General features: G+C 40.9%; 1 protein-coding gene across 1 annotated transcript; it reads right to left on the reverse strand.

Annotated features, from left to right (window-relative positions):
- LOC121720164 (butyrophilin subfamily 3 member A1-like) lies at positions 1-24,901 on the reverse strand. The gene is made up of 20 exons (XM_042106080.1): positions 24,892-24,901; positions 24,533-24,580; positions 16,028-16,378; positions 15,694-15,849; positions 15,306-15,446; positions 12,802-12,867; positions 10,127-10,207; positions 9,689-9,727; positions 8,682-8,714; positions 7,737-7,790; positions 7,560-7,622; positions 7,371-7,433; positions 6,842-6,895; positions 6,677-6,739; positions 6,391-6,453; positions 5,983-6,048; positions 5,769-5,843; positions 1,685-1,744; positions 1,068-1,558; positions 1-82 (listed from the first exon to the last, which is right to left on the reverse strand). Exons 2-20 carry the CDS (start codon positions 24,576-24,578, stop codon positions 77-79), a joined length of 1,971 nt encoding a protein of 656 aa, XP_041962014.1. The 5' UTR covers positions 24,579-24,580; positions 24,892-24,901; the 3' UTR covers positions 1-76.
- Between the last annotated feature and the right edge of the window lie 266 nt (positions 24,902-25,167).

Raw genomic sequence — 25,167 nt, forward strand, 5'->3', positions numbered from 1 at the left:
TTTGATTATCACATTTAATTTGTTTTCTTCATTCCATAATCCACATCTTTATCATTAGAGCATTACTAGAGTATGGCTAGAGCAGGGATGTCAAACTCAGGCCCGCGGGCCATTTTTGCTGCTTATGTGTAGCCCGCGAGGTCATTATTCAATCTGTATTAGAAGTGGCCCGCCACGTAGTTTATACAGAGCATCCATATCTGAGCTGGCCCGACAGTATTCTCTTCAGCGCATCCACGTTAGAGCTGGCCTAGCACGCTATTCTATTCAGCGCACGAGCGCAGCCCAGGGCAACGCAGCCCATCAAGTTGCTACATACTGTACATATAGTGCATCATACACCGATAACACTTCAAATCCCAAAATGCGTTGCATCGTTAATGGCGCCTTTTCTGTTCATAAACAAAACACGTATCCATGCAACCAGACAAACTATCAACGAAAATGGCGAAGCGAAAGATTGATAATCGGAGCTTTCAAGATAGGTGGGAAAACGATTATATGTTCATATTATTCAAGGACAAATCCGTTTGCTTGGTATTTGGATTCATCGTAGCTGTCACTAAAGAGTACAACATAAAACGGCACTACGAAACTAAACATGAAGACAAATACAAAGATCTGGATGCGAAGCTTAAGCTACAGAAAGTGGGAGAATTGAAAGCAAGTCTGCTTTCAAGGCAGACAAGCCAAGTCACAAAGTAATGCTGCTGTAAAAGCGAGTTTTACTGTTGCACAGGATATCGCGCACGGCCATTCTCAGAGGGAGAGTTTAACTGTTAATAGTTACAATTACAATTTTGATAATTGTTAAATGTTATTTACAATTTTTATAGTTCACATGCAAAAAATAGGCCAATATATTTTTTTCTATTCAGATATTCAATATATTTTTTCTATTAGGCTATATTCAGAAATGCCTGCATTCTATTTTTTCTTGTGTGTATACAGTTTCAATTCAATAAAAACATCGGTTATTCAATAAATGTTGAGCTTGGCCCGCGACATACTCCCAGTTCTTAATTTTGGCCCCCTGTGAATTTGAGTTTGACACCCCTGGGCTAGAGGATTAGTACATGTTTGTTTTCTCTAACTCCAGGGCTAAGCACAGGGACCAGTGGGTGAGCTGATCTCACATCATGGAAAGTGCAGAGCAATGAATGGGACTCAGCATCATAGAAGGTCAAAGAATGCCCAAAACAGTCTAAAAACACTCCTAGTATTTTGAATGAAATGGTCACCTGGAGTGGAGTTATCGGTTCAGTGTTAACAAAGAAACCCTTGTCTTCGTCATAACAGAGAAGCCAGCAGCCATTCTGAAGAGTTAAAGGTACTCCTTCCTGTCCTCTCAGTGTGTCAATGCAAACCCCTACAAACCAGGATAGTTTATTCTCTATCCTCATTTCCCAGTAGTGTTGTCCTGAACTGAATGTGTCTTTACAAAGAACGAAATGGTAAGTATTTAGTGGTTGATCACAGTTTGGTTTAACACATTGCACTCTTTTTCCTTTTATTCTGAAGTTGCCCTGTATACTGGCTTCATCCATGTTGGGGCTTTCTGTATAGAGAGACAGAGAGAAATATTCATATTTCACACAGCACACAAACCTTTCATCTGTTTAAACTTAAGATCCTATTTGATATCATTCAAATGTAAAAATGTTTATGAATTCTGCATATTTACCTTTAAAACCTTTCAATATGTCCCAGGTCAGTAGTAGTGCATGATTCTGAGGGAAGGCACCTGGAAAGTCAAGAAATCAGATAAATATGAAGAGTCAACTGAAAGTTGTAATCTGAAAGCACATATTGTGTGAATTTATTGGCTTGATATTTTAACTTGCTATTTCTAACCTGTGGAAGACTTACACGTACCCAGAAACCTACTAAGCTGTAAAAACACTCATGTAACAAATGCAGTCAAATTTCTGGTTCACCCCAAACTCTTTCCATGTACTGTAGTACATCACCGTTGCACTGCACCAAGGGAAAGGAGCACTACTTCAACAAGGGAAAACATGGTCTGCCAAAAAGCTTCCCATCAAAACATAAAAGGCCTCCATGAGTGAAGGCGTTCATAGTACTCCAATAGAACAGACACCTGTGATAATTAGTTTGCTAGGTGAGCCCAATCAAAGGAAAACTACTTAAGAAGGATGTTCCACATTGTTAAGCATGCCACAGGTTTCAAGCAATATGGGAAAGAAAAAGGATCGCTCTGCTGCTGAAATTGTCACCTTGGAAAAGGTTTGAAAACATTGGATATTTCCCGAAAACGTATGTGTGATCATCGTACTGTGAAGAAATCTGTCGCTGATTCAGAGCACAGGCGGGTTTGTGCAGACAAAGGCATAATAAGGAAGGTTTGTGCCAGACAAATTCATAGCAAACAGGTATTTGAAGCCGCTGGTGCCTCTAGAGTCCCGCAAACCTCAAGGTGTAGGATCCTCAAAAAGTTTGCAAGGGTGCATAAACCTACTATTCGGCCACCCCTAAACAATGCTCACAAGCAGAAACGGTTGCAGTGGGCTCAGGAATACATGAAGACTAATTTTCAAACAGTTTTGTTTACGGATGAGTGCCGTGCAACCCTAGATGGTCCAGATGGATGGAGTAATGGATGGTTGGTGAATGACCACCATGTCCCAACAAGGCTGGGACGTCAGCAAGGAGGTGGCGGAGTCATGTTTTGGGCCGGAATCATGGGGATCTTCCGTGGTACAAAAAGAAGAACCGTGCCTTCTGTAGCAAAATCATCTTTATGCCAATGCACCATCTCATGCTGCAAAGAATACCTCTGGGTCACTGGCTGCTACGGGCATAAAAGGAGAGAAACTCATGGTGTGGCCCCGATCTTCCCCTGACCTCAACTCTATTGAGAACCCTTGGAGCATCATCAAGCAAAAGATCTATGAGGCTGGGAGGCAGTTCACATTCAAATTGTTCAAATTTGGAACAATTTGTTTTTGTTGAAAAAAATACTGTTATCATTGAGAGATTTGTTCAACAAAAATTTGAATTATACTCTGACGGTTGATGACTTGAAAATTATACCGACAGTCATTTGCATCAACTATTTAGGAAAATCTGAGAGAAATCTAATTTGCATAATAATTTGGAACGCCGTGTAAACTCTGATATTGCGGGTGCGCTGTGGCACAACAGACTACAGCGCTTATACCATACGGGTCCTAGTGCCCATGGGGACCCAGGTTCGAAATCTTAAAGGGGTGGTTCAGGATTTTGGACATAGGACCTCATTTCCAAGTAAGCAAGTGTGATATTTATCAGTGGAGACCGTTTTCAACACGTTTCATCCATTCGTTCTAATTGCAGAGTTCGCAGGTGCTAGGCTAGCGCAAGTCAACGGTACACTCAGCTCTGACACACAGATATGAGTTGGTGTAAAAAAGACATTTAGACCAGGAATCAATTTGTAGTGTCACAAAGTTTGATAAATAATCTAGTGCCGTTTATACTGAGTACATGCAATGTACTCGTCTTTTTCAGAGTCTCCACCTCCTCACTCTGTGTCTTCAGTAGGCCTGGCAAATAAGACATAAGGTCATTTTGTATGTTTTTGTCCATGTAGCCAATATTAACCAGGAAGGCCCAGGAAGCTTCAGTACATCTGAGTCCAAGACTACAAAGGCCAGGACATATCCTCATGTCTTCAGTCTGTTGTTCCACTCATTTCGCCTCTCGCCACATTGGGGTTTGAAAATTGGCCGGCGGGCCGCACAACCCACCCCCACCCCCCCCCCCCCCCCAATGCCACACACACACAAAAATACATTTTTTTATAGCCTATCATTTAGCATAAAAAGTATTTGTTTTAAAATATTAATTGCTTAAAAATATAAGCAATATAACCATAAACCAGTCTGCTAAAGTCTGTAGTGAAGTCTGTGTAGGGTTTTCCAGGCTCCATTTCTTTTTACGAGACACCCTGCTCACTTGAGCCATCTACCGGTTGTTTGGGTTGTTGCAGCGTCTCACTGGAAAAATACGGTAACGCTTTAGAATAACATGTGCTTATTAGGTATTAACAGTGCATAATAAGCAGTTAACAATTCATTACTAACAGTTAGTTAACTGTTGTTATCCTTTAATAACATTAACTAACTGTTAACATGCAGCTTGTAAGTGTTAATAAGCAGCCTTTTAAGTTACTTACAAGCATATTTGTTAACAGTTGTAAGTGTTAACAAGCAGCTTGTTAATGCTTGTTAATGGCGTATAAGACAAAGAGGTGGATAACTAATACGCTTATAAGACCTTTCTTACCTATTTGTAGTAAATTTTGCAGCCCCCCAATCTAAAGCGAGGACCATGTAGCCTATAGTTCCACAAGCCCAACCTTCTATCTCTCTATATACTGTATCTCTCTATCTAGCTTGGTTTAGCTGTGAGAAATGCACCTTCAAAATTGTTGCAGTGAGCAGGACCCGAACCCCGGTCTCCCGCGTCAGGGGGTGCATCGCTACTTGTTGAGCTACACTATTGTTCCTAATTTGCTGATGAAAATGTTCATTTTGATTCTATATTCCGATGTTCTATATCATACTAGCTATGCTTTTTACAAATATGTTTCTGATGGAAAAGTGGTGTTTAATTTCCTTAATCTTTGTTCAGTGAACGCATAAAACAGTTTGTCAGTTTGTCAGCAGTCTAAAGATATGCCAGCTTTGTATATAGTTTGGTTACCTAGCAACCGAGGCTTAAAGACGATAAGTGGGTGCGTTCAAAGCTCTGGTTCAAAGTTGCAAACATAGGCGAACGTTCGTGATCGATTTAAAACATGTTTCAGTTTGCCTTGAACAGAGGCGAACATTCGTGGTCTGTTTCTGCATTAATTAAACACCACTTTTCCATCAGAAACATATTTGTAAAAAGCATAGCTAGTGTGATATAGCACTTTGGAATATAGAATCAACATAAACAATTTCATCAGCTGTATAAGAAAAGTAGTGTAGCTCAATAAGTAGCGATGCACTCTCTGATGCAGGAGACCGGGGTTCGATTCCTGCTCACAGCAACAATTTTGAAGGTGTATTTCTCACAGCTAAACCAAGCTAGATGGAGAGATACAGTATATAGAGAGATAGAAGGTTGGGCTTGTTGGAACTATAGGCTACATGGTCCTCGCTTTAGATTGGGGGGCTGCAAAATTTACTACAAATAGGTAAGAAAGGTCTTATAAGCGTATTAGTTATCCACCTCTTTGTCTTATACACCATTAACAAGCATTAACAAGCTGCTTGTTAACACTTACAACTGTTAACAAATATGCTTGTAAGTAACTTAAAAGGCTGCTTATTAACACTTACAAGTTGCATGTTAACAGTTAGTTAATGTTATTAAAGGATAACAACAGTTAACTAACTGTTAGTAATGAATTGTTAACTGCTTATTATGCACTTTTAATACCTAATAAGCACATGTTATTCTAAAGCGTTATCAAAAATACAAATTAAAGTCGCGTGATACCGCGTGATCCGCGAGTGAAGCTGGCCAAGTCGAAGCACTGCCCACTGTATTCTTATCCAGTTCACTTTGCAGCTCTGACACTCAGATATGAGTTGGTGTAAAAAAGACATTTAGACCAGGAGTCAATTTGTAGTGTCACAAAGTTTGATAAATAATCTAGTGCCGTTTATACTGAGTACATGCAATACCTGTAATCTTATGATTATACTTCTGATCTTCTGAAAATAATAAAACATGTTCAAAATTCTATTCAGCATAATGTAAGCATTAAAACCTACCTGTGCTTTCTTGCTTCAATCTGTCAACTTTTGCCCCACTGGCTATCAGTCTTTCTTCCAACTCTTTAACTTGTGCTTCAGGAACAACATTCAACAGAGTGAGTCATATACACATCAGATCTAACATATACACCATCAGATCTGTACATGAGACCATACTTGGTGTGTAGGGAGTGTGTGGTGGGATCATCCCAGCTCTGGCCAGAACTCTTACCTTCACTCTTCTGTTTCAGACGCTCCATCTCTGCCTCTTTGTCCCTCAGTTTCCTCTCCAGTTCCACTTGACCATGAAAAACAAAACATGTCTTATAAAGTACAACCCCAAATCAGAAATGGTTGGGACGTTGTGTAAAAGCTTCCATATCTCAGACAATAAAGTAGATACAAGCTTAACATTTTGCACAGAAGTTGCTGGGTATAATAACATTATTGACTTAAAGTTTGAAGCAAATTCAAGATGGTCAGGCGGGAATTTTTTCTAAAACCTGTTGATTTGGCACAGAATGACCCACATATATACATGCATACATATATACATGCATACATGTCTTGAATTTCCCCTGGGGATCAATAAAGTATCTATCTATCTATCTATCTATCTATCTATAAATCTATGCATTACCTGTAATCTGCTGCTTGTGTGCCTCCACTTCTCCCTTATTCTTATCCAGTTCACTTTGCAGCTCTGACACACAGATATGGGTTGGTGTAAAAAAGGCATTTAGACCAGGAGTCAATTTGTCAATCTGCTGCTTGTGTCACAAAATTTGATAAATAATCTAGTGCCGTTTATACTGAGTACATGCAATACCTGTAATCGTCTGATTATATTTCTGATCTTCTGAAAATACTAAAACATGTTTAAAATTCTATTCAGCATTTAAAATAATGTAAGCATTAAAACCTACCTCTGCTTTCTTGCTTCAATCTTTCAACTTCTGCCCCACTTTCTTCCAACTCTTTAACTTGTGCTTCAGGAACAACATTCAACAGAGTGAGTCATATACACATCAGATCTAACATATACACCATCAGATCTGTGTACATGAGACCATACTTGGTGTGGTGTGTACCTGTAATCGTCAGATTCAGAGACTTTACTTCCTCCCTCTCTTTCTTCAGTTGGCCTGGCAAATGAGACATAAGGTCATTTTGTTGTCCATGTAAATGTAGTCAGTATTCACCAGTAAGCAGAGGCAGACATCCTGGTTTCAGAAAGTAAAAGTCCTGCCAAATATTTGATCCAACCATTTAGTAAACCAGCACATCCTAATTAGCAGCCAAGTAGATCAAATAATTAGTGATATCACCTGTATTAAGTGCACAGGTAGAGAGAATATATGGCAGGACTTTTACTTTCTGGAACCGGGATGTCCGCCTCTGGCAGTAAGGCCCAGGAGGCTTCAGTATGTCTGAGTCTACAAAGCCCAGAATGCCTTTGAAAGAAACTAGAAATAAGTGAACTGTGTCACCTGAGCCATTAGTTGTGGACTGCCCGAACTACCGTTATGCTCAATTTGGGGAAGAAACCATTCACACCTGTGATACAACAGGAGTGGTAATATGAATATGATAAAAAAAAACATACAGTACATGCATTACCTTCAATCTGCTGATTCTGTGTCTCCACTTTTCCCTTACTCTCATCCAGTTGACTCTGTTGCTCTGACACACAGATATGAGAACAATAAGACACTTTCTTTCCTTTACTGTGGCTCAATACAGCTCCTTTATGTCGATATAACTTGTGACTAGTAGTAATAGACATGTTATGTACATGATATGCATTACCTGTAATCTGCTGCTTGTGTGCCTCCACTTCTCCCTTATTCTTATCCAGTTCACTTCGCAGCTCTGACACACAGATATGAGTTGGTGTAAAAAAGACATTTAGACCAGGAATCAATTTGTAGTGTCACAAAGTTTGATAAATAATCTAGTGCCGTTTATACTGAGTACATGCAATACCTGTAATCGTCTTTTTCAGAGTCTCCACCTCCTCACTCTGTGTCTTCAGTAGGCCTGGCAAATAAGACATAAGGTCATTTTGTATGTATTTGTCCATGTAGCCAATATTAACCAGGAAGGCCCAGGAAGCTTCAGTACATCTGAGTCCAAGACTACAAAGGCCAGGACATATCCTCATGTCTGTTGTTCAGTCTGTTGTTCCACTCATTTCGCCTCTCTGTCACTAATGGGCTCCAGTGTGGTACAGTAACGGCTCGTGTCCATTATCGCGTCAAAGCCCACCGCGCCGCACATAGCCCATTGATTTCCTATGGAGAGCGGCAAGGCGTGGTCTACGCTTCCGCAATGCACCTCAAGGCGGCGCGGCCATTAGAACAGAGGCAGCGCGTTAAGAAGTTGGGCTCTGCTGAACTTTATGCAAATGAGAGCGGTTAACGCGAGGCGGTTAGCCAATGAAAGTACATCTTCGGTAAACATGTTCTCTCCTTTGCTCTAGTCTTCTGGTCCGGAACAATAGCCTGCCAGAAATATTTGTTCCCCCTGATAAGTGTTGGTTTCATGAAAATATATTAAGGTATATAGTGGCGAAGCCATTAAGTTTAGAACAAGTTCACCACTGCACCCTATCAAAAAGACCTTGTTGGCGACTTGAACCAAGACAGAAGGTGCTTTGGAGGAACATGTCAGTGATATTTGTGAGTGTTTCAATAAAATATGTTAACAGTAGTAGGCTACCTCCACTTTAGTAGCCTACGTTAGCTGGCATTGTGTAATTAGATAAAATAAAACGTTACACCATACACTTTAGCCTATACACGCCCACAAGCGGTGACGGGAGAGAGGGCTACTGTAGGTGTCTGCAAGCGTCTACGCACTGCAATAATGGACACGTACCGTAAGGAAAGGTACTGCAATAGAAATGATCTTTCAGCAATTCATACTCACTCTCTGTCTCCAATTTGTCCTGTTTTCTGTACTCTGAAAAAAAAGATTAAAGACCATTTTGATTAGGTTCTTTACAAATGCTCATAATGTAATTACTTTATTATCTATAGCACATATGTGGAGGTTGCGTTTTGTAAGACAGCTCAACATCCTAAAATACCAGTAGTATCATAAAACATCTCAATATGTACTATAATACTGTATTACACATTCAAAATCAGTTCTGATTTAAGGGCTTAGACCAGGGGTGGGCAAACTTTTTGGCTCAAGGGCCACATTGGGGTTTGAAAATTGGCCGGCGGGCTGCACAACCCACCCCCATCCACCCCAATGCCACACACACACAAAAATACATTTTTTATAGCCTATCATTTAGCATCAAAAGTATTTGTTTTAAAATATTAATTGCTTTAAAATACTGCTAATTTTATGCTGTTTAACAAATTGTGCACTGTTGCTTTAAGAATATTTCACGTTTCTCAATGATCTTCTGTCCGCTCCGCTATAGCTAGTGCTGTACCTATGGCTGTGCCCTCTCACAGTTTATAAATGGTCAGTAGTGGGAACTACTGTTGACTTCATGATTTCCTTTTAAAAGTTTTTTTATAAGAAGAAGATATCAATTATCAACAATGACAAGCCAGCTGGAACCTGCCGCTCTCTTTCCCTCTCGTGAGCGCAGACGCGTCCCCAAACGGAGTAGCATAATGTTCACGTTAGATCTGCTGCAAAGGAGATAACTAAGAGTAGGCCCATCATCTCTATTTATGATGCTTTGACATTGACATTGTAAACGCTATCTAAGGAGAGTGAAAAGCAGTTTGCAGTAAAGCTAACCAACGTCGTCTCTATCGCAGGAAAAAAACAGCGAGCAACCTGAGAACCAAATTAAATGCTCGGCAGGTCGAATGAAAGTGTTTGCCGGGCCGGATGTGGCCCACGGGCCGCAGTTTGCCCACCCCTGGCTTAGACGATACAAGCACTCAAAATCACACATTGTGGATTACCTGCTTCTGCTTCCTTTAAGTCTTTACATTTTATAAAGCCTACAAAAAAACAGTCCTCTTTTAGTGTAAGCATATATGAGCACAAAACATAACATGTTGACAGTAAAACAGCAATGTGCAAATGATAAGGACATGGTTTGACGTGATCAGCAAGTTGCAGAGGACTGTATGATGTAAATTAATAAAACCCACTGCATGCAACCAATGAACACTGGATCCTGACACTACTACTACTATTACATTTACTACTACAAATACCATTAGAACTTTATTTCGTTGTCTTTGTACTTGTACTCTGCACAATGACAATAAAGTTGAATTGAATCTAATCTAATTAGCCTACTATTACCTGTATATATATTTTACTTACATTATTTGTAACATTTGAGTTGAACATGGACACAATTATTAGTGCCACATTACTGAAATGATCCATACCTTTTCTATACAACACAAATACCGTAGCAGAGGACAGTAGCAACAGAACAAGAAAACTAATGAAGACTTCTTTCCAAGGGCCTGCACACAGGATAAGAAAATTCACAGAGTTTTAAACAGAGTTTTAGTGTTAAATTAAAATAGAAACCTAAACTGTAAAATGACATAACTCATTGCTCTATTAAATGACACCCACACAAAATATTATAACATGTTCAAAATCCTAGTCAGCATTTAAGTAAACGTATAAGTATATATACTCTTTTGATCCCGTGAGGGAAATTTGGTCTCTGCATTTATCCCAATCCCAATCTCACACAGTGAGGTGAAGCACACTAATCCCGGCGCAGTGGGCTGCCTGCATCAACAGCGGCGCTCGGGGAGCAGTGAGGGGTTAGGTGCCTTGCTCAAGGGCACTTCAGCCGTGCCTACTGGTCGGGATTCGAACCAGCAACCCTCCGGTTACAGGTCCATTATTAAAACTAGATGTACCGCATAGCGGTACAAAATATGACCGCCGCTCAGTCCTGTACATCCGTTCCGAGAAAATAAATCACACTTCAATTTGTCTCCATATTTTACTCCATCCCCCACTCTTGAAACTTTTGTGTATGCTTAAGTGTGTGTGTGCGGCTGCACAGAAAGTAGCCTACTGGTGCTGAAAAGGTGAATAGATTGTAGAATAGCCAAAGATGATGTAGCATTGTTATGAAACCTTTAAAATCTCTAAAAAATCACAAGTAGGGCAGTTCATCACAGTTCATCCATTGCAACTGGATTGATGAAAGGTCACTTACACCTGTAGGCTACATTGTATTTGGGAAAAGCAAAAGGTATCAGCATAATGTTATTTATTTATTTATAAACAAAAACATCTCTGTCAGTTCCATGCCGTTTTCAACAGCTATCAAAAACAAAGGTCATTTTTGGATGGATGGATTTTTTGTGAATGTTTCTTCTTCTACATAAGATTTTAGTCATCTTTAGTACATGTAATACTTTATTGTCAATGCACAAATTAAGTCACAGTAGTCTGAAACGTTATTGTTAATGCACAAATTAAGTAACAGTAGTCTGAAACGAAATGTTGTTTTACATCTAGCCAGTGGTGCAAATAACTGACATGTCCAAATGGGCCTTGGTGAAATGCGTCGCTAGACTGTTCAAATACATTTTAACGGGCCAAAGTTGAAGAGCTGTTGTCCGTTATTGTTCGTGCAAAATATAGGCTGATTCATGTTCCCTTGCATTGTGTAACTGAGGTCCATGGCTAGTCTGGCTTTCACCAGACCAAGCTCAATCTTTTAAGAAATCAAAAAATAAATAGCGGGCATATCAGGCTGGGTTCACCCAGCCTAGTCCATAGGCACCCGATATTGTTTAATTTTCCGATTGAGATATCCACGCTCTGGCTATTCTAAATGCAAAAATGCATCAGGGAGTTATGAAAAAACTGTAACTAACAAACTAGATCCTAATAGAAAGCTGTTAGCTTCCTACAGGTAGGCTTATAAGGTAGGCCTATTTACAACATAAATTGTCAATAGGCTATGCTGGCGACACAAATAAAATCTCCTTTGGAAACGAATGGTTTACGCCTTACAGTATCAAGCCGACTTAAATTACCATATCGTGGCGAAAAATTGTAATAAAATTCACGCAGCTCCATGAGTCAAGGAAAGCGCGAATATAGCCACTTCTAAATGGGACCCACTACACAGTAGCTTAAGGTGTGTTGCTAAAGCAGCCATAATGAAATGAAGGTATCATTGTTTGGATACTTCGCACACACGTGCTTTTTAATTCCACAGACTACAACTACCAAGCTGGAATCAAAGCACATCGATTCCCCTCTCACACCCTGCACGCACTTAAAACAAAATAAACAGGCGTCTCAGTCTCACGCATGTATAGGCCTAGGCAAAACTGTATCAGACCGGTGTAACGTTGGTAAATCTTCCATTGCACAGAATGATTTTTGTAGCACGTGCAACAAATGACAGTCGAAAGATACAATTACAGTGCTGCTATCAATTTGCTTGGTATAACCGCATTTATAGTTTTCTACAAATGCAATCAATCAAATTGGCCTCCATCACTCAACCAACGCTAACGGTAACATTACCTAGGTTCTTATTGATATTATAAGATTAACGTAGGCCTACCTGCAGTAAAAACCAAGCATGTCCGATAAACATCCTCAGATTTATTTCGGCTTCAAGAAGAAATGGGAATTACATTTCATGTGAACATCGTCCTATCCTTATTAGACGTTCTCTGCGGTAAACTACAGTCCTTGTAAGCGTCCATTGTTTTCCCAACCCACTTTTAACTTCCAACAAAATTACGTCTCACTGCAACGATGCGCCATCTAGTGGACAGACTTATTGCCAATACTGGAAATGCAGCCATGATGATGATGATGATGATGATGAATATTTATTTTGGCTTTCTTTTAATCTTACTGAATTTGTAATTATGTATCGGCCGTTCTAATACCGATAGTATGTGGGTGCCTGTGTGTGTGTGCATGTGTATATGTGTGCACCACCATCTACTCTGAGTGAGTCATTAACTGCCATATACGTACACCATCAGATCTGTGTACATGAGACCATACTTGGTGTGTGGGGAGTGTGTGGTGGGATCATCCCAGCTCTGGCCAGAACTCTTACCTTCACTCTTCTGTTTCAGACGCTCCATCTCTGCCTCTTTGTCCCTCAGTATCCTCTCCAGTTCCACTTGACCATGAAAAACAAAACATGTTTTATAAAGTACCACCCCAAATCAGAAAAAGTTGGGACATTGTGTAAAAATGCAAATAAAAACAGAATGTGATAATCTGCAAATATCATGGCAAATACATGCTTTTTTGAATTTGATGCCAGCAACACATTTAAAAAAAAGTTGAGACAGGGGCAACAAGATGCTGGAAAAGTTGTGTAATGATAACCATGCTGTAAATACAGCACTTATAACAGTGCAGTACACAACACATAACACATTATTGATGAATCACAATAACAAAGTTACGCAAAAGTGTTTAACTCTATGTCTGCTCCATTCGATGTAAGCAATGTATTTAGGCAGGGAAGCATTTTATTATTTACATGGATGATTTATCAAAGCTGCTAAACAACTGTGCAACAGGCTGTATGGTTGGGAACACCATTACACCTTATGTACACAGATGATCTGGTGATTTTATTTCCATATACTGTAGTGCTGGCCTTCAACAGTTACTAAGGGTCTGCTCTCAATATGGCTCAGACTTTGACAATAAATACAATTCAAAGAAGAGTAATGTTATGAGTGCTAGAATCAGGGAGGACAATAAATGGTTTGCTTTCTCTCTGTCTGGTACTGTCCTTAAAGTGTGTGACAAAGTCAAGTACTTATGGCACTATATAACTGATCACCTATCTGATGATAGGGACAACCACAGACAGTACTGTATGATGTATGCACAAGCTAATATGCTGAATCACAAATTTAGTATGTGTTCATTGTCTGTGATGACCACCCTTTTTAAAGCTTTTTGCACCCAAATGTATACTGCCCACTTGTAGCGGCGCTATAAAAAAAAGCAGTATGCAGAAACTTAATGTGGCATATAATGATGGCATGAGGCTGCTGCTTAAAGTGCCACGATGGAGCAGTGCAAGCCAAATGTTTGTTAGTGTTGGTGTATCCACCTACCCTGCTGTACTCAGGAATCTCATGTACAGGTGTAGACTAACTGAGTCACCCAACAGCATAACTGCAACACTAGTGAACCCTGCAATGAGTGTGGTCAGGTTCACCTCGAGACTGTAGTTTATATGCTAATATCTCAACATGTTTTTTGTTCACCTGTGGGATTCTGACTGTTGTATTCATTTTTATTGTATGTGTTTTGTCTTGTATTTTCCTGTCTTTTGCTATGTTTTGTATTGTGCTATGGACCGTTTTTTGTGTTGTGACGGGCCACTAGGTACACTTGTTTGTTTGTCTACTTGTTTTCAGGTGTCAGGAAGCTAACGAGCTGATGAGCTGCACCTGTGTGCAGGTGTCCAGATAAAAGGGCTGCTTCCTCTCCTTGGGAGGGCCATTCTTACTCATTCTTATTGATTGATTGCTTGATTGCTTGATTGCTTGATTGATTGTATATATTTTATACCTGCAAAGGTAGTACATAATCCACAAGTTTCTGCGGGATGCTGCTGTAAAGAAGAAATCGAGTAAAACTTCCAGTGAGGCAGCGGAAGTAGTATACCTATGGTGTTTTGTGTGATAGTTAGTGAAGTAGTATACCTATGGTGTTTTGTGTGATAGCTAGTGAAGTAGTATACCTATGGTGTTTTGTGTGATAGCTAGTGAAGTAGTATACCTATGGTGTTTTGTGTGCTAGCTAGTGAAGTAGTATACCTATGGTATTTTGTGTGCTAGTTAGTGAAGTAGTATACCTGTGGTATTTTGTGTGCTAGTTAGTGAAGAGGTCAAGTATTTTTCTGATGATTATTTAGTGTGTAAAGTCGTGTCGTAAGAAAAATTGAGTGCAAGCAGACAGAGGCAGGTTTGAATACTGAGAACATGGTGAAACATTTATTGGTTAACAATGGTGTTAGAACTACGAGCTCGGAGGCCAGCATAGCTCACCGCTTATGGCGGTGGCCAACTGAACCTCCAGAGCAGTGTCTTCCCTCTGCATTTAAAGCGTAGCCCACCTTCTTTGATTGTGTCAAGAGGAAAGGACTCATCATCAAATGATTAATTGTCGTCATGTGTCCTCATGTGGTTACAATGGGTCATGTGAGCATTTGATTGACAAAGGTCACAAGTGCAGTTTGGTTGACAAAAGGTTTGGCATGATCAAAGGCTGGGGTGATGCTTAAAATGACTGTTAAAGTACATACACTCTGGAATTTCTCACTACAGTCGCAAACCTTTATGAAAGATGATGTTATGAAGCTGCTGTTTGTGGTTGTACAAATAACTGGACTAAAATAATTCAGTGGCTCTTTTTTACATGAGCCTCAAACTAAATCAGAGTGTTCCTGCCAACAATGGTACAGTTTCCATCGCCTTCCAAAAGACGACGAATAAAAAAGAATATGTCTGAAGAACTTACATTTTAAAAAGCCTCCCAAACACGTCCCATTCATGCAAGAACTCATGGGATGAGGAAACCTGTGGATACCTGTGTCAGCCCCAGAGATGTATGGTGAGATCCTGCTCTCTTTTCTCTCCTCTTCAGGCAGACCTACAGAGCACGCAACCCACTCGGAACCAGAGGAAGAGTGAACCAGCCAGGAAGTCACACTCACAAGTCCATGATCATCTGGGAAAAACATCAGACAGAGACAAGTTGAATTATTTAAACTGTTGGCCAATCCTGAAGGTCACCATACTGTCTGTATTTGTGTTTGGCTGAAAAACTGTAAGATGCTTCCTGTGTAAATGCAAGCAAAGCATTTTGTCAACATAAATGAACAATCTGTCAAACCAAATCACCAATTAATCACAGCATAAAGCATATTTATTAGTTTGCAGGTGGAAGTTGCATTTCAGTACATCACTGCACTCACCTGTTGCACTGTGATGGTTCTGACTGGGGATTTCTGTGACTCCATTGTTTCTCCAGGTAAGATTAGGCTGCGGAGCCCAACCATCTGACACACAGGTAATGTTCACCTGCCCACTGCCTCCATAAGTGACTGAAAGGACCGGTGGGGAACCCATCACTGATGGGGGAGGGTAGAGGAGACAGGAAGGAAGATCCATTTATCTCCAAAAATACAATTTCAAGAGAATGGAAGTTTGTTTTTGCATCACCAATAATAACTTACAGTGAATTATTATTGACAGAGCAACTAGAATATTAATAACTAATGCAGTACTTTGATTAATTGTTTTTCTCACCTTTAACAATGAGGTGAACACTGGCCTGCTCATACCACGTATCCCCAGCAACAAAACACACAAACTCTCCACTGTCTGCCAGTGAGACGTTCTCCAGTTTCAGGGACACGTTCCCCTTCTCCAGCTGTCCTATCAGGGACACCCTGCCCTTGTACTGAGGGTCAGCAGGCTGTTCCTGGACCTGTCGGTTCTCATAAAGCAGAACTGGAGTTTTGTACTTATCAGGCCGGTGCCAGCGCACCTGTAGTGATGCAGTAAATGCAGGAGAGACTGAACAGGGCAGGATGATCGAGGATCCAATCCAGACAGAGAGTGGACCATTGGGAGCAGACACGGTGAATGTGTCATGAGCTGAAGATGGAAAGAAAGAGTCAGAGAGGGCAACCCATGTTTCCCCACATACTGTAGTCTTCATATACTGATATATTTTATACTGTAGCATTAACATATGGTTACATATGTACAGTAATATATGGTTCAATAATCAGCAATGACACTGGAAACAAATGACAATCTACAAAATCTAAATAACAAAAATGTTTAATATCAAGAGGACTATATTAATTGCTCTCATCCAACCAAATTTAGACAAATCACACAGAACCACATACTATTAATATTATTTGCTGGTATACTGTAGTAGCCAACATGAAACCTTGGGAATGATCTGTCCATTTGCCTAAGGTTGTGTATTGGAATAATATTCATGACAAGAATTCTCACAAGAAACTCTGTTTGTTGTCTATCAGGATTTTGGACATAGGATCTCATTTCCAAGTAAGCAAGTGTGATTATCAGTGGAGACCGTTTTCAACACGTTTCATCCAGTCCTTCTATTTTGCAAAGTTCGCAAGTGCTAGGCTAGCGCAAGTCAACAGTATGTGTTAGCCTGCCACTAAAAACAGTCTTACCCACTCCACAGTACACCCGAGGCAAATAAATTATAACACCAGACTATCGATGTAAATGCCTGTGTTGATAGTTTTATTTCTAACATTATTCTATCCTTGCATTTCAACGATCGCATTACATTTTGAGGGACTAGTTTCTTCCCGACAAACACGGGACGTCCCCCGGACCTTATGCGGACATTCACGACGTCCCCGATTGGTCCCGAAGACCATGTTCTCTAGCGGATGCTCCGGTGACGTTATTGACGTCCGGAGCAAGTTATCTGTTGGTTATTGCACGACGTCCGGTGCAGGACTTTCTGGGGACGTCACCGTCAGGTCCCTCGGATGACATTTGCATTTGGTCATTTCAAAGATGTCCTAAGGACCTGACAATAACGTTATACCGGGGACATCAAGGGGACGTTTGTTTATTCACACATGGCAGCGGAGTGGAGAGTGCTCTGGCTACAGCCTGCAGGACGGAGACATCACATCCACGTGCGACTTCACATTACACGTCATTACGTAGCAACATTGAGGTCAGCTAGAATAAACTACACAGCATTCGGAAGAAATGCACCTTTGGTGGCCACCGATGAAAGTAAGTAACATTTTTGGCTGTGTATGTAGCTGATAAAGTTTTCAATAACTGAATAAAACTGAATGAAAAGTTGTCATAATGGTAACGTATAACGTAACATTCTGTAATTTTCCTCTGGAGATATAAAGTATCTAACGTCTCTAGCAGTAGCTGCATTAGCCTACCATAGTCTACATATCATACAGTTTATGAACCATGCTAGGTTCACTGCAGATGTGAATTATGTAGCACATACATTTTGAGTTTAACGTTAATGTATAACGTTACAAACTAGGGAATGGATTTTGTCAAATTCATGTTAGCTGATGTGATGCTTGGTGTAACGTTAGCAAAGTCTCTGTTCTTAGCTTCTAGCTTACAATGCGCATTTCTTCAGATAACTGTCATTAGGCCTACGTGATGCATGTAACATGCTCTAAATAACTTCGGTAAAGTTAGACAGAAATTGGCAGATTCGCAAGATTCGCGTTTTGCAGTTCAAAATCATAGAAGAAACGTTTTGTTGCACAATGCTAGTGCTTCCAAAATCATAACACACAGCTACTGCTTCCCTAGCAACACACTACACGTGCCAAAACGGACACACTATTTATAATATATATTTAATGGGGGTAAAATTCAATAGCTTCACTGTCATTGAGCCTAGTGCTTCCAAAATCACTTATATTTATAATATATAAGTGATATTATATATTATATAATATCACTTATCATTTATAATATATTTTTTTATGGAGGAAAAATTCAATAGCTTCACTAGTGAAGCTATTGAATTTTTCCTCCACAAAAATATGTTATAAATAGGGCGAGTCCATTTTTCCATAATTAGCTGCTGTAGTATGTTGCTTGGGAGGCCCTAGATGTGTGTTGTGATTTTGAAAGCAGTAGGCTCAATAACAGTGAAGCTATTGAATTTTTCCTCCATAAAAAATATGTTATAAATAGGGCAAGTATTTTTTCCCCTAATTAACAGGTGTAGCATGTTGCTTAGGAGGTCCTAGATCTGTGTTGTGATTTTGGAAGCACTAGGCTCAATGACAGTGAAGCTATTGAATTTTTCCCCCATTAAAAATATATTATAAATATGGTGAGTCCGTTTTTCCATAATTAGCTGGTGTAGTATGTTGCTAGTGAGGCCCTAGATGTCTGTTGTGATTTTGGAAGCACTAGGCTCAATGACAGTGAAGCTATTGAATTTTACCCCCATTTAAAATATATTATAAATAGGGCGAGTCCATTTTCCCACAATTAGCTGCTATAGTGCTTTTTGGCACGTGTAGTGTGTTGCTAGGGAAGAAGTAGCTGTGTGTTATGATTTTGAAAGCACTAGGCTCAATAACAGTGAAGCTATTTAAATGCATCTTTGTATCCACTTTCGTTTTTGCACTTTGTAGATGGTCCCTAGATGCTTGGCTGACAGCCGAATGCTCACAGGGATGTGTTTTATTTATCCATGTATGTACACGGTATTTTCGAAAGAAAACCGGGTTGTAGCTTGTTGTCTACCTTACTACGGTTAGATAGAGCTCTCTATTAGGGGTTTGCACGGCGTGTCATCAGATCTGGACATCGCCATATTGGAGATACTCGCCTCATTAGAAAGCATTAGGCACTGAGGTAAATCCCTAATATCGTCAAGGAAAATGGTTAATTATTGCCGTGTTTTAGGTTGTACCAATAGGTTAGACTGAGAAAAACATCTGGTGTAGGTATCGACTTCCAAAAGTTATTAAAAAAACAGGGAGAAAGGAAAATAATGCCAGAAGTTATCAGAGGAAGGGGGGCGCTTGTGGTTGAACTTGGTACTTCGTCTCCCTCACCCAACTCATATGGATCTGCGCTGCCAATAATCCGTAATTTCTCGAAATATTGCGCCTTTTCTTGTGGTCCAAGTCCTGCCCTATATGCATCTTAGACGCATTTTGATGAGCTTTTCTGTTGTTTAGACACGGCTACAATCACGTAAGATATCCAAAGTGCATAATACTCCATTGTACTTCATTCACTGAGTATCGCCAATATGGCCGAGTGTGCTGGGTTACCATAGTTACCGGCCAGAACGTGACGTCGGTGCAAACCCCTAATTGTGCAATGAAAACATTTCTCCTATGATTTATTGAACCGCAAAACACGAATCTTCGAATCTGCCAATTTCTGTCTAACTTTACCGAAGTCTCTAAATAGGCAGTGGTTTATTTAACCTAGTCACGTACTTATTATCTGTTTTATTTTCAGTCCCACACACACGGCCGAATTGGGGCTGGACCGAGGACTTTTGGAGCTGAATACGATGCAATGAAACTAGAGAAATGTTAAAAAACAGACCACGTAGCATTTGTTTAGGGTTGCCTAGCAACAGAAGTGACTACTTAAATTGTAAAGCAAAATGATCTAGCTCTACATTGCAGAAGAATTAAGGATACTGCTTCTTCATGACTTGTTAAATGTCATTGTAATTTATTTGACGCATGCTCGCGTTTAAAAGTGTCACGCATAGCTGTCCCCGATGTCACAGCAGCTCCTTGTGGAAACCGCAAAGAAGAGTGCACATATCCGATGAGATTTCTGACGAGGAGCAAGATCTCTGCCTTACCAGAGCCTTACTGTTTATGAATAAAAAATGATATGGAATAGAAACATCTGGAATCTATTTATTTCAGCTTAAAGTTGGCTACAAAGAGCATTCATAGCCTAGAGAAAACGATACATTTTTCTTTATCTGCAATGTTCCAGGAAGATAGGCTTACATAGGCTATTTTTTGGCTGTCCCTGTTTGATCACAGGTCCAAGAAAACGCCTTAGAGTGGATATAACGTCAATGCATTCTAGTTATATTTCATGTAGGCCTACTTTATTTCATGTTGAGTTTTGCTTCCCAGCATGCATTGCGATTCATTTACGCATTTTAGGCTATGATAAATTGTTTTTTATTTTGAAACAATATGGTTTGAACAATTTAGCTTAGGGCTAGCCTAGGCCTACCTACTCTGATGCTGTTTTGAACAATATGCCACGATATATGCCCATTAGAAAGTCGTATTTATTAAGAAAAAGACACCGTAGATGTGAAAGTAGCACATCCTAGCCCAGTATAAAGGTCCATGTCTACTTACCACTAGTGTAATGCGAGGACGTGATTTCATACATGACTGGTCGACGAGGAAACATAAGGTAAGTGTAATTGATTGTGTAATTGTCAGGCAAATCATAAATGCGCGTTCATGTTCCGACAACCTCTCTCCTAGCAGCGATGAAGCCTACAGGATGTAATACCGCGAAATCACATTTCATGTTTTTTTTTTTTTTTAACATCGCGGAAATATAAACGTTGCGGTGACCATTACAGGACGTCCCCTTAAAGTCTCGGGGACGTCTTTTAGACCTCCCGAACACAGGTCCGCGGGACGTCAAGGGAACCCTACACAATGTCGAGGAGGTGACGTTCGCCAGGGGACCTTTAGGGGACGTCGCCAGGACTTTATTTTATTTACTGGGTTAGCAGCGGCGGAATTATACTTGCTCCGGTTAGTAGTACTGCGCCGAAAAGTAAACAGGAAAGCGCACTCCAATGGGGATGCCTAGTAGTAGCCTTGGTAATATCAGTCCGCCGCTGAGTTGCTTAAATGCATAAAGTATAACTATTGCAACGCGATGCGAGGGTAGTTGTATTTCTTACACTATTCTATCAACACAGACATTTACATCGATTGTCTGGAATTTGCCTCGGGTGTACTTTGGAGTGGGTAAGACTGTTTTTAGTGGCAGGCTAACACATACCGTTGACTTGCGCTAGCCTAGCACCTGAGAACTCTGCAATTAGAAGGACTGGATGAAACGTGTTGAAAACGGTCTCCACTGATAAATATCACATTTGCTTACTTGGAAATGAGGTCCTTTGTCCAAAATCCTGAACCACCCCTTTAATTATAACCGCCGCTAGCGTAGCGGTCATATATGGACAGTCAAAGTTTTTTTTTTTCCCCGTCATCTACTTCCTGAATTTTTGGTCAACGATTCCCGGAACACCAAAACACCGGGGCATATGAAACTTGGTGGGCATGTAGCCCACTAGAGGTCTGCACTCCCGCGGTAGACCCGTAAAAGAGTGCGGCGCGGGACAACTTTTGAAAGCTCTTTGCGGGAGCGGGCAGGATGAGAGGTGCGTTCGCGGGTGCAGGACAAACCGATGATTCACTGCACTCCCGCAAATTAAATATGTGCGTAAAATTAAATATGGAAATGATTAAAGTACTGTTCATAACTATAGTTCAGCTGGATGTTCTGTTAGGCAGCATTAAAAAACGGGGTTTAAGCATAACTGATGGATAGCAGGCCTATAGCCTATATTGTCGTTTACGTGGGTTCAATTTGTTCCTGCTGCTCATTGTCAAAACTCAATAATCGAAAGCATGACAGAGGAAGAGGGCACCAGACTAAGCCTACTTCAGTTGTTAGCCTACATTCAGAACCAAGAAACTGACATCTGGAGTCTTTCTCAGGTGTGTGTGCTCCTTTCGTGAGGCAGAAAGAAAAACTGAATAGGCTATCCCTCCTGCATGCGGGCTTTAGCGGGCGGGAGCGGGACATCATGTTACAGATGCGGGCGGGAGCGGGACTAATGGTGTCCTGGGGGTCTGCTCCCAGATGTGGACACGGCCATCATTGAGCTCCTTGACAGTCTGTGGTGCAACCTGCCGGTGTTGGATGGACCAAAACACAATGTCCAAGAGGTGTTCTACTGGACTTAAGTCAGGGGAGTGTGGGGGACAGTCAACGGTATCAATTCCTTCATCCTCCAGGAACCGCCTGCACACTCTCGCCACATGTGGCCGGCCATTGTTGTGCGCCAGAGGAAACCCAGGGGTCTCTGCACCAGTACAGGGTCAGACAATGGGTCTGAAGATTCATCCCGATACCTAAGAGCAGTGAGGGTGCCGTTGTCTTGCCCATAGAGGTCTGTGCGTCCCTCAAAGCATATGCCTCCCCAGACCATCACTGACCCACCACCAAATCGGTCACGCTGAATGATGTTGCAGGCAGCATAACGTTCTCCACATCATGTCCAGACCCTTTTACATCTGTCACATGTGCTCAGGGTGAACCTGCTCTCATCTGTTAAAAAGCACAGGGCGTCAATGGCGGACCTGCCAATTTTGTATTCTATGGCAAATGGTAATTGAGCTCCACAGTGCTGGGCAGTGAGCACAGATCCCTCTAGAGGCCATCGGGCCCTCAGGCCACCCTCATGAAGTCTGTTTCTGACAGTGTGGTCAGAGATATTCACACCAGCGGCCTGCTGGAGGTCATTTTGTAGGGCTCTGGCAGGGCTCCTACTGTTCCTCCTTGCACAAAGGAGCAGATACTGGTCCTGCTGCTGGGTATAGGATCTTCTACCACACCGCCCAGCTCTCTTAGAGCAACTGCCTGTATCCAGGAATCTCCTTTTGAGACTGCGCTGGGAGACACAGAAGTCCTGGCAATGGAACGTATTGGTGTGCTATTCTGGAGGAGATGGACTACCTGTGCAACCTTTGTAGGCTCCAGGTACTGGCTTATGCTACAAGTAGTGACACTGACCCTACCGAAATGCGAAACTTGTGAAAAATCACTCAAGAAGGATAAAGATGGAAAAATTATCAGTTGCCACCACCTGTAAAACCATTCCTGTTTTGGGGGTCATCTCATTGTTGCCCCTCCTGTTGTTAACTTTGATGACACCAAAGCAGGTGAAACTGATTCACAAACACTTCTGTTACGTAACTGGCCAGACCAATAGCTTACACGTTTGATAGACTTGATGCTATACTGCTATACTCCTATGAAAAAGTGTTCCCTTATTTATTTTGAGCAGTTGTACATGAAAGATAACCTGTCTACGATGCATCCTAAACACCGGGCTGGGACATTTCTGCTTGCTAAATAGGGTATCAGAATCAGAATCAGCTTCATTGGCCAGGTTTGCATAAACAAACAAGGAATTTGACTCCGGTTAAACTTTGCTCTCAAAGTACACTTAACAACCTAAGTAACACCCACTTAACATATAAAGACTAAAAACAGAGCAGTAAGAATAGTATGAAGAGCAGTAGGATATAGCTATGTGTAAGTACTTTACAGTACCGGTATGTATATTTGTGAATAAATAAATAGAACGCTATGGGTGGGATAGAGTAGTGCATTTCCTGTCTTATGCAGGTGGGCTAACATTAGTTTCAGCCTTCAATTTCTTGCATTTCAAGAAAGGTGTTTCAAGTAAGGAGGAGCATGGTTTAGGCTTCAAAGGCTTAAAGTAAAGTGATGATATTTGTAAATGTTTTGCTGGCATAAAGGAGGAGTCATTAAGCATAAACTGCTCACAATGTACCGGTAGTTTGTGGTAATGTACAGAACAAAGACCTCTTTTATTCTTACTATTCTTTCTATTCTATACAACAAAAACAAATTACATATGTTATATGTTATATGTATGAGGCTGTGTACATCCTGCATGGAATGTAACAATGATATGTGTGAAAAAGAATATCCTTATAGGACAATAAAGACTCCTATTACTGTATATGAAGAGCTTTTCATTAGGAAACTCGATAGTTAGGCCTATTCAAATACATAATGCCCCATCTTGATAAGAACCTTGTAATGGGAGAACATTTTTACATTGTGTTTGTTAAAAATGACTATGACCGATATACATCCACTAGACTATCGGACAAATTGACATACACACATGCATGCACACACACACTTCCACACGCAGACACACACATGCACAAACACGCACGCATGCACACAGGCACACATGCCCACACACACACAGGCATGCACATACAGTACAAGCATACACAAAAGTTTCAAGAGTGGGGGATGGAGTAGGAGATGGAGACAAATTGACAAGTGTGATTTATTTTTGCGGAACGGATGTACAGGACTGACCGGCGGTCATATTTTGTACTGCAATGCAGTACATCTAATTAAGACTGGATGAAGCAACATTAAATGAGTAAAAACACTTACTTGGTGCACCATGACAGGCACATACAAAGAGGAGCAGCCACCACATCACTGACAACAACAAAACAAGAAGTTAATTTGATTAACGTATCTGTATGCATCTAGAACAGAGAGAGACACACAGACACACACACACACACACACAGGGGGTAACCTACTGCCTGTCAAGCTATGAGTTCTTGATTAATACTGGATATGTAAAGGCAGGTCTTAACTCATTGAATGCCAAGCTGTTTTCGGAAGCTTTGTCCTAGAGTGCCAGCAATCTAGAGCGGTCCCCAACCACCGGCCCGGTGGCCGTAGCCTACGACAAGAGTTTAAAAAAAAAAATGCATGCAAACTAAATAAACTTAAAGACAAACCCCTTAAGTTCTTTGAGCGTAAGAAACGCGAGCAAGAAGGACAAAAAACTAGTGCGTAAAGCAACCACATCGGTGAACGTGGCTGCGCTAAAAGCCTCATAGTGGCTAGTCGGATTGCTAAATCTAAGAAGCCCTTTAGTATTGGGGAAGAGATAATTCTGCCTGCTGGTAAAGGCATGTGCAATGAACTCCTTGGGGAGGCTGCAGCTAAAAAATAGCTCAGGTACCGCTTTCTGCAAGCACTGTCCATAGGCGAATTGATGATACAGTATGTCA

Source organism: Alosa sapidissima, chromosome 1, assembly GCF_018492685.1.
Source record: "Alosa sapidissima isolate fAloSap1 chromosome 1, fAloSap1.pri, whole genome shotgun sequence".
NCBI lineage: Eukaryota > Metazoa > Chordata > Actinopteri > Clupeiformes > Clupeidae > Alosa > Alosa sapidissima.

What these genes read in the sequence shown, in the direction of transcription:
- LOC121720164 (XM_042106080.1), bottom strand. Translation starts at nt 24,578, where the DNA reads ATGTGGTGGCTGCTCCTCTTTGTATGTGCCTGTCATGGTGCACCAA. An exon ending in TCTGAAAAAGACGATTACAG is followed by an intron (nt 7,623 to 7,736) that starts GTATTGCATGTA and finishes TCTGTGTGTCAG; the next exon opens with AGCTGCGAAGTGAACTGGAT. An exon ending in ACACAAGCAGCAGATTACAG is followed by an intron (nt 6,049 to 6,390) that starts GTAATGCATAGA and finishes TTCATGGTCAAG; the next exon opens with TGGAACTGGAGAGGAAACTG.